At 37.1% G+C, this 13,051-nt stretch overlaps 1 protein-coding gene across 1 annotated transcript in view; it reads left to right on the forward strand.

Annotated features, from left to right (window-relative positions):
* dip2ca (disco-interacting protein 2 homolog Ca) overlaps positions 1 to 13,051 on the forward strand; it is a 133,823-nt gene that overhangs the window by 115,009 nt on the left and 5,763 nt on the right. The window contains exons 26-33 of the mRNA XM_016278939.1: positions 766 to 889; positions 1,421 to 1,542; positions 3,795 to 3,906; positions 3,986 to 4,095; positions 4,739 to 4,869; positions 6,105 to 6,273; positions 8,135 to 8,305; positions 12,494 to 12,555. Coding sequence (XP_016134425.1) covers positions 766 to 889; positions 1,421 to 1,542; positions 3,795 to 3,906; positions 3,986 to 4,095; positions 4,739 to 4,869; positions 6,105 to 6,273; positions 8,135 to 8,305; positions 12,494 to 12,555 — 1,001 coding nt within the window. The remainder of the gene's footprint in view (positions 1 to 765; positions 890 to 1,420; positions 1,543 to 3,794; positions 3,907 to 3,985; positions 4,096 to 4,738; positions 4,870 to 6,104; positions 6,274 to 8,134; positions 8,306 to 12,493; positions 12,556 to 13,051) is intronic.

Consider the following 13,051-nt stretch of genomic DNA (forward strand, 5'->3'; position numbering starts at 1 on the left):
TATACACACACACTACTGTTCGTGAGTAAGGTAAACTGTAAGGTTTTTATTTTTTAAGAAAACTGCTCACCAAATATGTATTTATTTGAAGTGAAAACAGTAATATTGTGAAATATTATTACAATTTAATATAACTACTTTTTATTGTAATACATTTTAATATGTAATTTATATCTGTAATGCAAAGCTGAATTTTCAGCAGCCATTACTCCAGTCTTCAGTGTCACATGATCCTTCAGAAATCATTCTAATATGCTGATTTGGTGCTCAAGAAACATTTCTTATTATTGAATTATTGAAAAAAAAATTCAGGATACTTTGATAAATAGAAAGTTCAAAAGAACAGCATATGTATACACAGATATAATTAAAAAATATATTTTTATATATATAATTATTATAATTATTATTTATTTATTTATTATTAAAGAAAACTACTTATAATTAAATAATACCACTAGCATTCTAGTTTAAGAAAGTGTAAGCTAAACATTAACCTTGTTTTCAAGTGTGGTCCTGTGCTTGGCAAAAGTCTACAAAAAATGTCTTCATTTCTGCACCGTTTCCCCCCTCTAGGGAGCAGGAATTGGTTTCATAAATGATGTTACCCTGGTTTTTCTAGGGATACATTTTTAAAAAATGTGGCCATTTATCATCACAGGCTATTTTGAATACCACATGCCCTCCATAGAAAAGTTGTGATAACTCATTCTGAACTGTGAACTGTGAGGAAACTGACACATTTGTGTATGTGTGTGAACGTAGGGAGCAGTCCTGAGCTCACTGACGTGTCTTCAATTGCATAAGCGGGCAGAGAAGATAGCAACCATGTTGATGGAGCGAGGCCACCTGCAGGATGGTGATCATGTTGCGCTGGTGTACCCGCCTGGTACGACACCATCAGCTACAAATCTACAACTTTAAATCTGTGATAAGTCCAACTATATTCATACTATTATACTCATTTAAACCAGGGGTCTCAAATTATGTGCCATCAGGTGAACAGATGAACAGTTTAGTGCAGTAAAGATGTCCCTAAGATTATATTCAGATAGGACACCAGACACATCACAATCTGACTTGGATATAATGGTCAGAAATTATTTAAAGGGATAGTTCACCCAAAATGTTTAATTCTGTCATTTACACTCACCCTTAAGTTGTTCCAAACCTGTATGAGTGTCTTTCTTCTGTTGAACACAAAAGAAGATATTTTGAAGAATGTTGGTAACAGTTGACGGTAGCCATTGACTTCCATAGTATTTTTTTCCATACTATGGAAGTCAATGAGTACTGTCAACTGTTCAACTATCCCTTTAAATACACTTGATACATGAGAGACCCATTGAAATGATCTTAGTTGATAATTTGAGACCACTAAATTAGGATAAATATATCTATATGCATTTTTAATTTACAGGTATCGATTTGATTGCTGCCTTTTACGGATGCCTGTACGCCGGCTGTGTACCAATTACAGTGCGACCACCACACCCGCAGAACATCGCCACCACCCTGCCCACTGTGAAAATGATTGTGGAAGTGGGTGTTGTCCTCAAATCCTTCCCTATATAGTTTATGATATGTTAAAGGGGTCATATGATGTTGCTAAAAAAGAACATTATTTTGTGTATTTGGTGTAATGAAATGTGTTTATGCGGTTTAAGGTTAAAAAAAAAACATTATTTTCCACATACTGTACATTATTGTTTCTCCTCTATGCCCCGCCTTTCTGAAACGTGTCGATTTTTTTACATGGCTCATCGGTCTGAAACGCGAGGTGTGCTCTGATTGGCCAGCTATCCAGTGCATTGTGATTGGCCGAATACCTCAAGCGTGTGACGGAAATGTTATGCCCCTACCATACTGTGATGCCCTGTCCAGCCGGAGCGACGAGACAAAAACATTAAAACCCATTACAAACGAGGCATTTGTTGCATCCAGTGGGGACATAATTACGGATTATAATGACTTATACTGTCTTTTTACGCGTTGCGTTGCATCGCGCCGCGTAAACATAAAACCCTGTCTGCATTTGTGATCGGAGAAATGACAAACAACAAGCGCTACTCTACACTGCTCAAAACTCGCATTTGAATCGTCAGTGGCAAATTCTTTAAATATGAAAACTTACTTACAGTCTGTGAGTCAGAACAGCCGGCATTGTAGTCTACTCTCCGAGGATCAGGAAACAGTCCTCCATAAAATGCGCTGCACACAAATTAATATTTGGGTTAAACTGTTCTGGAACAGTGTTGTAAATACAACTTAACCATTGATTTGTAGTTGTGTCCTCTTTTGAAAGACCAAACAAAGTAATTTTTGTTTTCACAACGAAACACACAGCGTCTTCACAACATGGCGGCGGCGGTGGCAGCAACAATAAAGTTACGCCTTCTTTCTTTGCGTGAACATTTGGGCAGTGTTATGCAAATCTTCCCACATCGTGACATAGACATGTTTTAAATACACTTGATACATGAGAGACCCATTGAAATGATCTTAGTTGATAATTTGAGACCACTAAATTAGGATAAATATATCTATATGCATTTTTAATTTACAGGTATCGATTTGATTGCTGCCTTTTACGGATGCCTGTACGCCGGCTGTGTACCAATTACAGTGCGACCACCACACCCGCAGAACATCGCCACCACCCTGCCCACTGTGAAAATGATTGTGGAAGTGGGTGTTGTCCTCAAATCCTTCCCTATATAGTTTATGATATGTTAAAGGGGTCATATGATGTTGCTAAAAAAGAACATTATTTTGTGTATTTGGTGTAATGAAATGTGTTTATGCGGTTTAAGGTTAAAAAAAAAACATTATTTTCCACATACTGTACATTATTGTTTCTCCTCTATGCCCCGCCTTTCTGAAACGTGTCGATTTTTTTACATGGCTCATCGGTCTGAAACGCGAGGTGTGCTCTGATTGGCCAGCTATCCAGTGCATTGTGATTGGCCGAATACCTCAAGCGTGTGACGGAAATGTTATGCCCCTACCATACTGTGATGCCCTGTCCAGCCGGAGCGACGAGACAAAAACATTAAAACCCATTACAAACGAGGCATTTGTTGCATCCAGTGGGGACATAATTACGGATTATAATGACTTATACTGTCTTTTTACGCGTTGCGTTGCATCGCGCCGCGTAAACATAAAACCCTGTCTGCATTTGTGATCGGAGAAATGACAAACAACAAGCGCTACTCTACACTGCTCAAAACTCGCATTTGAATCGTCAGTGGCAAATTCTTTAAATATGAAAACTTACTTACAGTCTGTGAGTCAGAACAGCCGGCATTGTAGTCTACTCTCCGAGGATCAGGAAACAGTCCTCCATAAAATGCGCTGCACACAAATTAATATTTGGGTTAAACTGTTCTGGAACAGTGTTGTAAATACAACTTAACCATTGATTTGTAGTTGTGTCCTCTTTTGAAAGACCAAACAAAGTAATTTTTGTTTTCACAACGAAACACACAGCGTCTTCACAACATGGCGGCGGCGGTGGCAGCAACAATAAAGTTACGCCTTCTTTCTTTGCGTGAACATTTGGGCAGTGTTATGCAAATCTTCCCACATCGTGACATAGACATGTGGGGGCGTGTTTAAACGAGGTATTTATAAAGAATATCTCTTTGGATTTGAGACTTTAGTCTTTGCAACTTTAGGGATCTTACCTATTCACGAATAGCTTGTAACACTCCAAAGAGAAAGGAAAACTTGAAATCGCATCATATGACCCCTTTAGAAAAATGGCCGCTGATGTAGAAATTTGTGTTCAGGTGAGCCGATCAGCTTGTGTGATGACCTCACAGGTCATTTCCAAGCTCCTGAAGTCAAAGGAGGCGTCTGCCGCAGTGGACGTCAGGACGTGGCCTCCTGTTCTGGACACAGGTGAGAGTGGGTCAAAGGTCAGGTGGCTTCTTAAAAATGTCTAAATGAACATTCATTTAATATCTTACATGTTTTCCAGATGATCTGCCAAAGAAGAAGCCCCCTCAGCTCTACAAACCCTCCAATCCAGACACACTGGCTTACTTGGATTTCAGCGTCTCCACTACTGGGATGCTTGCAGGAGTAAAGGTGAATATTAATCATCCCCTGTTGTGTGTAATAAGAAACTCCTCCTCTTTATTTCCCCAACACAAAAAACAGGAAGAAAACGTTTGGAAACTTATCTCACATACATAAAACCCTCTCAGTTAGCCGCTGGTGAGATCAGGTGTCATATGCACAGAGGAACTTTTCTTCTTTTATTGTTTAGAGATGAAAACCAGGTTTTGAGCAGGCAGCCGCTATTATGTCATAGGAGCCACGAGTGTTTGCAGAGACCACCCAGTATTGTGTAGATCTTCTGTTCTTTTGACCAGGAACTTATCTGTTCAGTGCCTCAGAAGTCCTGTTCAACCCCATACACTTATATTTGCTAGCATTTCCACATAGCAGCCCACAAAATAACTCATTAGTCCTCAGAGTCTTATTATGAATAAAATAAAGCACAATTGTGTGACATTTAGTTATTAAATGCATTTTTATTGTTTATATGTTTTTATATATATTATACATTATACATCATTGCCTTGGCAATAAGCTGAAATATAAAAAAAACATTTTATTCAGTTAACATTTTATTTAGTCTAAGTAACAAAAATGTTTTTTTATGGTTTTAGTTAACTGTATTAATTATATATGTATTTTAATTTATATTTTTTATATGTCTTCTCAGATGTCCCACACAGCCACCAGTGCCTTTTGCCGCTCTATAAAGCTCCAGTGTGAGTTGTATCCTTCTCGTGAGGTGGCCATCTGCCTGGATCCATACTGTGGCCTCGGCTTTGTCCTCTGGTGCCTCTGCAGGTGAGAGACGCCGCCTGACGCAATCACAATCATTCTAATAGAGCAGGTTAAAGGCCTGGTCACACCAAGTCTGAATTTACAGCATGGAAAAACATGTGCAACAAAATTTCTACATGAAACAGTGGATCTTTATGAACTCGTTCACACTGTGTCTGCAATATTGTTGATTTGTCTTTTTTTAAGGAATGTTCAAAGTTCAATAGAAGTTTAGCTCTATTTCCTAAGAAAATTATTTCCATCCCTCAGTTTGTAAAAACAAGCAATAATTGTATTTACAGTTAGAATGGATGTCTGTGGGGCAAGCCATTGCACGAAATAAATGTTAAAATATACATAATTTTGAATTTAAATAAACTATTTATTTTTAGAATTATATATTTTTGGAGATCCTTTACTTAAGTGCTTTACAGAAAAACAAATATAGTATAATATAAACAGTAAAAACAAATTCAGAGAATAAAATAAGAAAATTAAATCTAATTCGAGTTTCCACTTATTCCGTTTTTTTTTTCTATTTTAATATTCCTTTGTTAAATATCTTTCAACCTGTAAGCCGTCAACCTATACTTTGAGCATAAGACTTATTCATGTATACTTTATATACATGAAGTTTTAATCACGTACTAATCTTGGCTTTCTAAAGTTATATGCAGTTGTTACCTCTTGTAACTTAAATAAAACATATTTTTGCCCAGAAGAATGAATAGTGTTTTCACAAAACTAAAAGTAAATTTTTTTATTTTAAACTCAATTATGAGTCAATTACTGTAATGATGAGTGTAATAAAAACTAAGGAACAGCTCAAAATGTGGTAAACAACAGCATGCCACAGATTATTATGTTATTTTTTTTTGTTCGGATATGTAACAATTCAGTCACAAAGTTACAATTCATCTTTGGAGTATTTTATATTTCCCTGTCATTTAGTCGCTTCAGTGAAACACTGATGGCTGAAACGCTCTGCAGGCAGGCGAGCCACACAAGTATTGAACCAGTTTCTCAATAGACTGCTGCCTTGAAAAATCTTGGTTTTGTGCTGCGTTCACACAAGTGTGTGTTTTTATGCTGTGCTGTGTCTCCTCTAGCGTAAAAGCGTGTGCTCAGCTCCTGTCTCGCTTGACTGATGTGTTGTTCTCCCAGTGTGTCTTATTTGTCAGGGTGGGTAGGTTCCTCTGCTCTTGTGTTGTGTGGTGGTAATGTTGTTTTTTTCTTCTGTCTCTTCCCACTGGGTAAAGTGTGTATTCAGGGCATCAGTCCATCTTGATTCCCCCGTCCGAGCTGGAGGTGAACCCCGCTCTGTGGCTGCTGGCTGTCAGTCAGTTTCGGGTCAGAGACACGTTCTGTTCGTACTCCGTCATGGAGCTTTGCACCAAGGGCTTGGGCCTGCAGACAGAATCTCTCAAGGTACCAGATTCTCTCTAAAGTGTCAATCATTCGCTTCCTTTCCTTCTTGAGGAAGCTCTGAAGCCATTTTTCGTTAGATTTCATGTTCTATTTGCAGCAGTGTCAGAAGGTGATTGTTGGTGGTCTTGCGTGTGTGAGTGTTCTGTGTTCAGGAGGTGTGACTGTGTGTAATTAACGTCTGTTCTGGGTTAGTGAAGGAAAGGCGTCCGTGCCTCCTGGCGAGTCTGTCTTGTAAAATCTTGTTTTATTTACTCTGATTTAGTCAGTGAGATTGCCATAGTTACTAACTGCAGTCTGGAGCCGAGTACAGTTTATTAACATCACAACAATCAATGAGGAGGAAAAATTAGAGACATTTTTTGGTATAAACTGTGAAAATGTTTTCTTTTACCCAGACTTTGTCTTTCCAACTCCTTCAGCTCTTAACATTATAATAAATATATAATGTATAAACTGACCCTATTTACTTTTAGTGCATGTTATTCTAAAGAAAAATATTATTATATTATATAATAATATTATAATCCCAATAATCGAACTGAACAAGCACTTTCTCTCTGCTGCCACATGAGCATTTCCTTTTAATTATTGATACTCTGTGTTGTTTTAATCATTTATTTATTTTTAATTATTTATTTTATGAGTATGGGTGTGTGTATGAAAGTATTCAGGTTCTGCACAGCAGAATTTTCGTTGCACTTGTGTACAATGACAATAATAAACTTAAACTTATATTATATTATATTTCTGACTTCTTATGGTTATGATTATAATTATATTCATATTATGTAATGTATTATAATAATAACAGCCTTGATGACATCAGCTGATAAGAAAGAATCATTAATAAATCATTATTAAATGTACAATTAGAATATTTTTATATAAAATCATATTTGAAATTATTTAAATATATTAATATTTACATTTAAATGTTATATTTAAAATGATATATTACATATTGATTATAATAATAAACAATTAGTTAAAATATAATATATTTATAAATTATATATAAATTATAATTTTAAATAAATTATTCTTATTAGCTGGTATCAACAACTCTGCATGGGCTGGGAAAATAAAATCAACCAGTAATATCATAGTAGCATAATATCAGCAATCCAGTCCAGTCCTGATGTGTACATTCAATCCATATTCTACATTGTTATATTTTTTATATTGTTATATTGTTTATTTATATTTGGCATTTTTGGTATGATTATGATTTTGAATATAATTATATTAATATAATCTATTATAGTAATAAAATGCCTTGGTGACATCAGCTGGTGGGAATGAATCGTTAAAAATTATTACATTTAAAAATAAAATACATTAATATTAAATATATTTAAATTTTAATTTATATTTAATTAATTAATATATATTATTATTACTATTCATATATATTATTATTATTATTGATAAAATAATTATTATTGCATATTTATGTATCATGTTTTATATTTTTTCAAAATGTTACAAGCTATATATATTTATATTGTGTGTGTGTGTGCGCGTATATAAACAGTGTGTATAAATATATATATTAGGGTTGGGCGATGTCTACCAAATTGGCATCAGACGAATGTCTGGGGGGTCCTTTTTCCAACTCAGTGATTATGGGTTTTTTTTCTGACATATTTGGGGGTGATTCTTTTCTATACCCACTGTGTATGTATGTGTGTATATATATATATATATATATATATATATATATATATATATATTTATATATATATTTAAAAAAATTCTTTCTTTCTTTCTTTTTTTAATGGCACTAGTTGTTTTAGTTACACAATTTCAAGTTTGGTGACTCATTTACTCTCTTTCTGTCTTTCTCTGTCCTGTCCCTAAGTCCCGTGGACTTGACCTGTCCCGTGTAAGGACGTGTGTGGTTGTAGCTGAGGAAAGACCCAGGATAGCCCTCACCCAGTCCTTCTCCAAGCTCTTTAAAGACCTGGGCCTGCACCCACGAGCCGTCAGCACTTCCTTCGGATGTAGAGTGAACCTGGCCATCTGCCTGCAGGTTAGTTATGTTTGAGTGGCGTGTCAGCGGTTAATCTGGTGCTGACCAGAAAACACGAGGCTGAGATTGGGCCGTAATCCCAATCCCAGCGTTGTTTTAGCAAGCCGACTGCAGCCGGGATTAGTGTTCAGACTTTGCCGAGAGTATTTCACTGTGCCTTTAGTTTGCGTTCCGAGTGAGAGTAGCGCAGCATTATTGGATATCCTGAGGTTGTAGAGGTAAAATTAGGTCACCACTGAAGTAAACATATATGTAGAACACGTCAAAAATAGTACTTGTCAACCGATATGGGGTTTTCCAAAGCTGCTGATGAGTAGAGTGGCCAGTTGAGGATATAATGCTGGTATATTATTCATATATACATACAGTATTGCTGTTTTTTACTGTATTTTTGATCAAATAAATGCAGCCTTGGTGAGCAAAAGAGACTTTAAAACATTTAAAAAAAAAACTTACTAGCCCCAAACCTTTGAACGGTAGTTTATAAAATATAATAAATTAAACTGTAATTAGCATTTAATGCCCTTTTATTTATTAATTTGCCAAGTATCTATGCATTAAGTGGGATAGTGTACAGTCAGATGGCCATTTTCACAAAATAAACCTTCCTATGGTAACACAGAACTCTGATGTGCACTCTGGGAGAGTTTGTTTTGGAGTAAGAGCAGTTATAACTTCCACCCACCTGCGTTCATGAAGAATTTTTGTTACCAGGCAAAAAGCAGCACACCACTCAGTCATACTACAGATGTTTCTATGGTTACATACTAGGGATACAGTATGAATTATTTTACACCTAGGAGTCTAATGACCATTAAATCATAAAATAGTCTAAACAACCTCACAGGCAAAAATGTGAAGCTTTGCGTTCAACTAAAGTCGAAATGAACGAAATCTTACAATATTATTATGTAATATATAATTATAAAATATTATATAATCTATTACAATAATAACAGCTTTGGTGACATCAGCTGCTAAGAAAAATAATGGGAAATTATTATATTTAAAAATACAATGTGTACATGTAGAACTTTGTGAATATTATATTTACTTATAAGGAAAAATAATACTGACCAATAATATCTTCAGATCTTCACTTCTTATTTTGACAGTCTGCATGTTGTTTTTTTGTTCTTTTGTCCCACATGCTTCTCATTTCCTTCTTTTGTATTTCATATTTATTCCTTTTCTTTGTCCCATAAATCTTCACCCCGTATTCCTCTTTTCCTCACTCTCTCCCTGTCTCTCATCTGCTTACTGGCTGTTGTAGCCCCACAGGCTCGGGAAGCTTGCGGATCAGGTAGGGAAGTCCAAACGCTCCCCGCTCGATCTGGCACTGGGTGTGGAATGGGGTCCGACTTAAGCTTTTTTTTTTTTTACCCCTCGGCTGCTGGGCTCTTGATCCTTGCGGTGTGTGGCTTTTGCTAATGTAGTGGAAGTGAATGGCCGGATCCGTCCCAATCAGTGTGACTAATTTATCAGACTAATTACTGACCTAATGGGCTGCTTTCCTGAGCTCAGTTTTGAACAGGAAAGATGCCCTCGGTTCGATCTTACCTCAGAGCGGTGAGATCCAACCCTCCTCGAGTGAGATTGCCGCTCACCTGGACTTACACCGGGGTTAAGAGTTGCACGTTATTGTGCATCTGCAGTCATTAGTAGGGTTTCTGTAGCGTAAAGCTCTATAATCACGGCCGTTAGGTGGAATCGTGCTTCCCCTCCCTCGTCCGCCACATTGTTTTGCCGTGACATCACAAAAACAAGGGGCTTTGTTCGGAACACGAGTGACTCCAGCATTGTGTGAGTCAGTGATCTGAAATGCGTCTTTAAGGACCGTGTCTTGTCGACAGAGCCGATTGTTGTGCTTCAGACACAGAGAGACCTCTACTGGCCTGGTTTTGTTTGGGAACTACATATAAGAGAGTGCTGTAGGGATGACTTGTTTTTGTAGGCCAAAACCTGGAAACAATCATTTGGAATCATGTAAGAATCAAACGTTTGTTGGTGACAGAGCTTATTTTCTGCAATAATCTAAAATCCAATGGAAAAATCCTACTGGGTTCTTATCAAGGAAACCAGGGTGATGCTAACTTCTGTGTTGGTCTATCAAAATACATCATCTCTGCAGTACTCTATTCTAGATATTGTTTCGTTCAGATGGAGTCGGGGCGTCTGAGTGCCTCATCATGAACAGTCATTGCAAATTCAGTAATGATCAGTCATGAAAAATAATTGCATTCATTTGTAGCTTGTACTCAAAGGCAGCAGTTGTTTGTATTTCATTATTATTATTATTATTATTATTATTTCAGCCATTATCATTTCTCAGTTGTATTGTTCCATAAAGGCCATTTCACATGACTCATGTCGTTTTCTCAAATGCAGCAAACTCTAAGGAGCAATGCGCAGTTCAAATGCTGTAACGTGACATGCTCAGACTCAGTCGGTCTTGTCTTGTTTGCTGCTGACCTTGCAAAGCGTCACCAATGATTACTGGACCGTTCACCTGACATAAGGAAAATCCAAATGGAAGAGAGACTGATCCTGTATACCAAGCTGTACGATATATAGGTCAAAGCAGTATTAATTGGTTTTGTTTGTTTAATAATTATTAATAAATTTAAATATTAATATTAATACTAATTTGTTTAAAAGAAAAAAGCACTAAACACAAAAAAATCTCTTTTTTTTAACATTGATTAACACATTTTTGTGGAAAAAGAAATAAAATAAGTTTGTTTTGTTGAAAAAAAAAATCGTATAAGCGTATGAGGTGGCAAGGGGGGCCTTTTACCCCACACTCAGCACAGAAGGCCCCCAGTATTGATACAAATACTTCAGTTAAAGTAATATGTTTTGCATAATGCTTAACTCAATACAACCACTTCAAGAAATATTGTACCATATTCTGTTTATTTTTTAAATAAAATAATTCACTTTACTTTATTGCAATAAATAGACTGTCAGTAAATTTGATCATTTTAAAAATAAAGAAAAATGTGATTAAAAAATAAAGATTCTAGAGTTCTTGAAAGAGACCTCAATAATTGAATATGGCTTTACAGAAACAATACATTTTATTTTATATGATTAATATCAGTTTTAAATATGATGGTTTCATTATAAATTTGGTGATTATCTCTAACTTAAATTATATTGACCATTTAATTCTAACCATGTCATGTCAGCAAATGAAAAAAATCAGCCAGATATTTATTATCATGTCAATTATTGTGCCTTTAGCCCCTGAAATTGGGTGCTTTTTCCCCCCAAGTACTGTACTTTTACACATTCTTCAGTTATAAATCATTAACCAGACCTTTGTCCCCAAATATATTTGGCAACTTTAAAAATTCTCATTTGCAACAGTTTCAACAATTTTCATTTTAACATTTTATAAAACATTGCTGTCAGACCAGCCAAATTTTCTAGGTGCATAGTGAACCACGGATGTTTAGAAGTGCTGCGGACAGTTTTTGTGCCATCTAGTGGTTCAGAAGACAAACTTGTGAGTCTATAACATGAAGGCGGAAAGCCTGAAATTTGGCCGTCCATGATGCTATCTGCTGAACTTTTCATGTGTAGGTCAAAGCATCATATTAAGCTTGTGTTGAGAGAAGCATTGAAGCCCTGATGGAAGTCTGAAAGAGCCTTAAAGCAGATCTAAGTTTTGGTAAACGCTCTCCAGTCCACTCTGTGGCAAAAGATCTGCAATACTGGGGCACTTTCACCGCAAGCAAACATTCAGATCTTTGAAGGGTCTGTCGGCTTTCATCTGTGGCCGTCTTTTTCTCTGCTTCACAAACACCCACACATTTGTCATCTCGGCTTCATAAATGATTCCTATTTTTCGCTCTGCTCTCTAAAGCGCCTCCGTTCAAGGCATCATTTATAACCGTGTGCCTTTCAGGGTGATGGTTTAAATTTTAGGTTGTTTCTGTCTCGGTTTGCTGCTTGTCTCGCCTTTTTTTTTTCCTCCTCAAACTCCTTATCTTTTTCATCATTTTCAGTCTGTGATCTCTAGGCTCTGCTACTAACTAGTTAACAGCTAAAGTGGGTTGACTCAGAGGAAATTGACCAGTTCTACCCCTGCCTTAGAGAAATCACGCATAGCTAGTTCTTTGTGCAGTATAAACTGTATTAGCATGTATCTCCTGCTTAATGGCTTCATGATGTGTGTTTCAGGGGACATCAGGACCAGACCCGACTACTGTGTTCGTGGACATGAGAGCTCTCCGACACGACAGGTGAGAGATTTAACAATAGACTTCACTAAGGAATCGAAGTGGAGAAATCTGCAAAACAATGATAATGGAAATGAGTCCAGTGAGCTGTGATTGGAGTACTGGTCGTCAATCGAGGTTCCCATTCAGTCAGTCACGTTCAACGTTACGTCAGTGACTGACGAATTGGGATCTCGCCCGAGAGCCCAATCACCTTCGAGTGTTAACTAAACAAGCCAATGACAGTTGGCGTGCGTGTTTCGCCACGCGCACCCCGCCCCGCAGCGCGGATATAAAAGGAGAGCGCGTGCAAACGCACATCAGCTTTTCGCTTCGGAGCCGAGCCTTCTTCAGGACGAATCTCCGCGAGTGTTCGAGAGAAACAGCTGGCGTTGGTGTGACGGCGTATCAGCGGGGGTTGCCATTCAGGCTGCTGAAATCTCGGCGGGCTGCAGCTTTCATTCTGTGGTCTTGCCGCGACCTCCCCTGGGCGCTTCAGCGCTCTCTCTAAAAGAGTGTT

Source organism: Sinocyclocheilus grahami, unplaced genomic scaffold (assembly GCF_001515645.1).
Source record: "Sinocyclocheilus grahami isolate Dianchi unplaced genomic scaffold, SAMN03320097.WGS_v1.1 scaffold126.1, whole genome shotgun sequence".
NCBI lineage: Eukaryota > Metazoa > Chordata > Actinopteri > Cypriniformes > Cyprinidae > Sinocyclocheilus > Sinocyclocheilus grahami.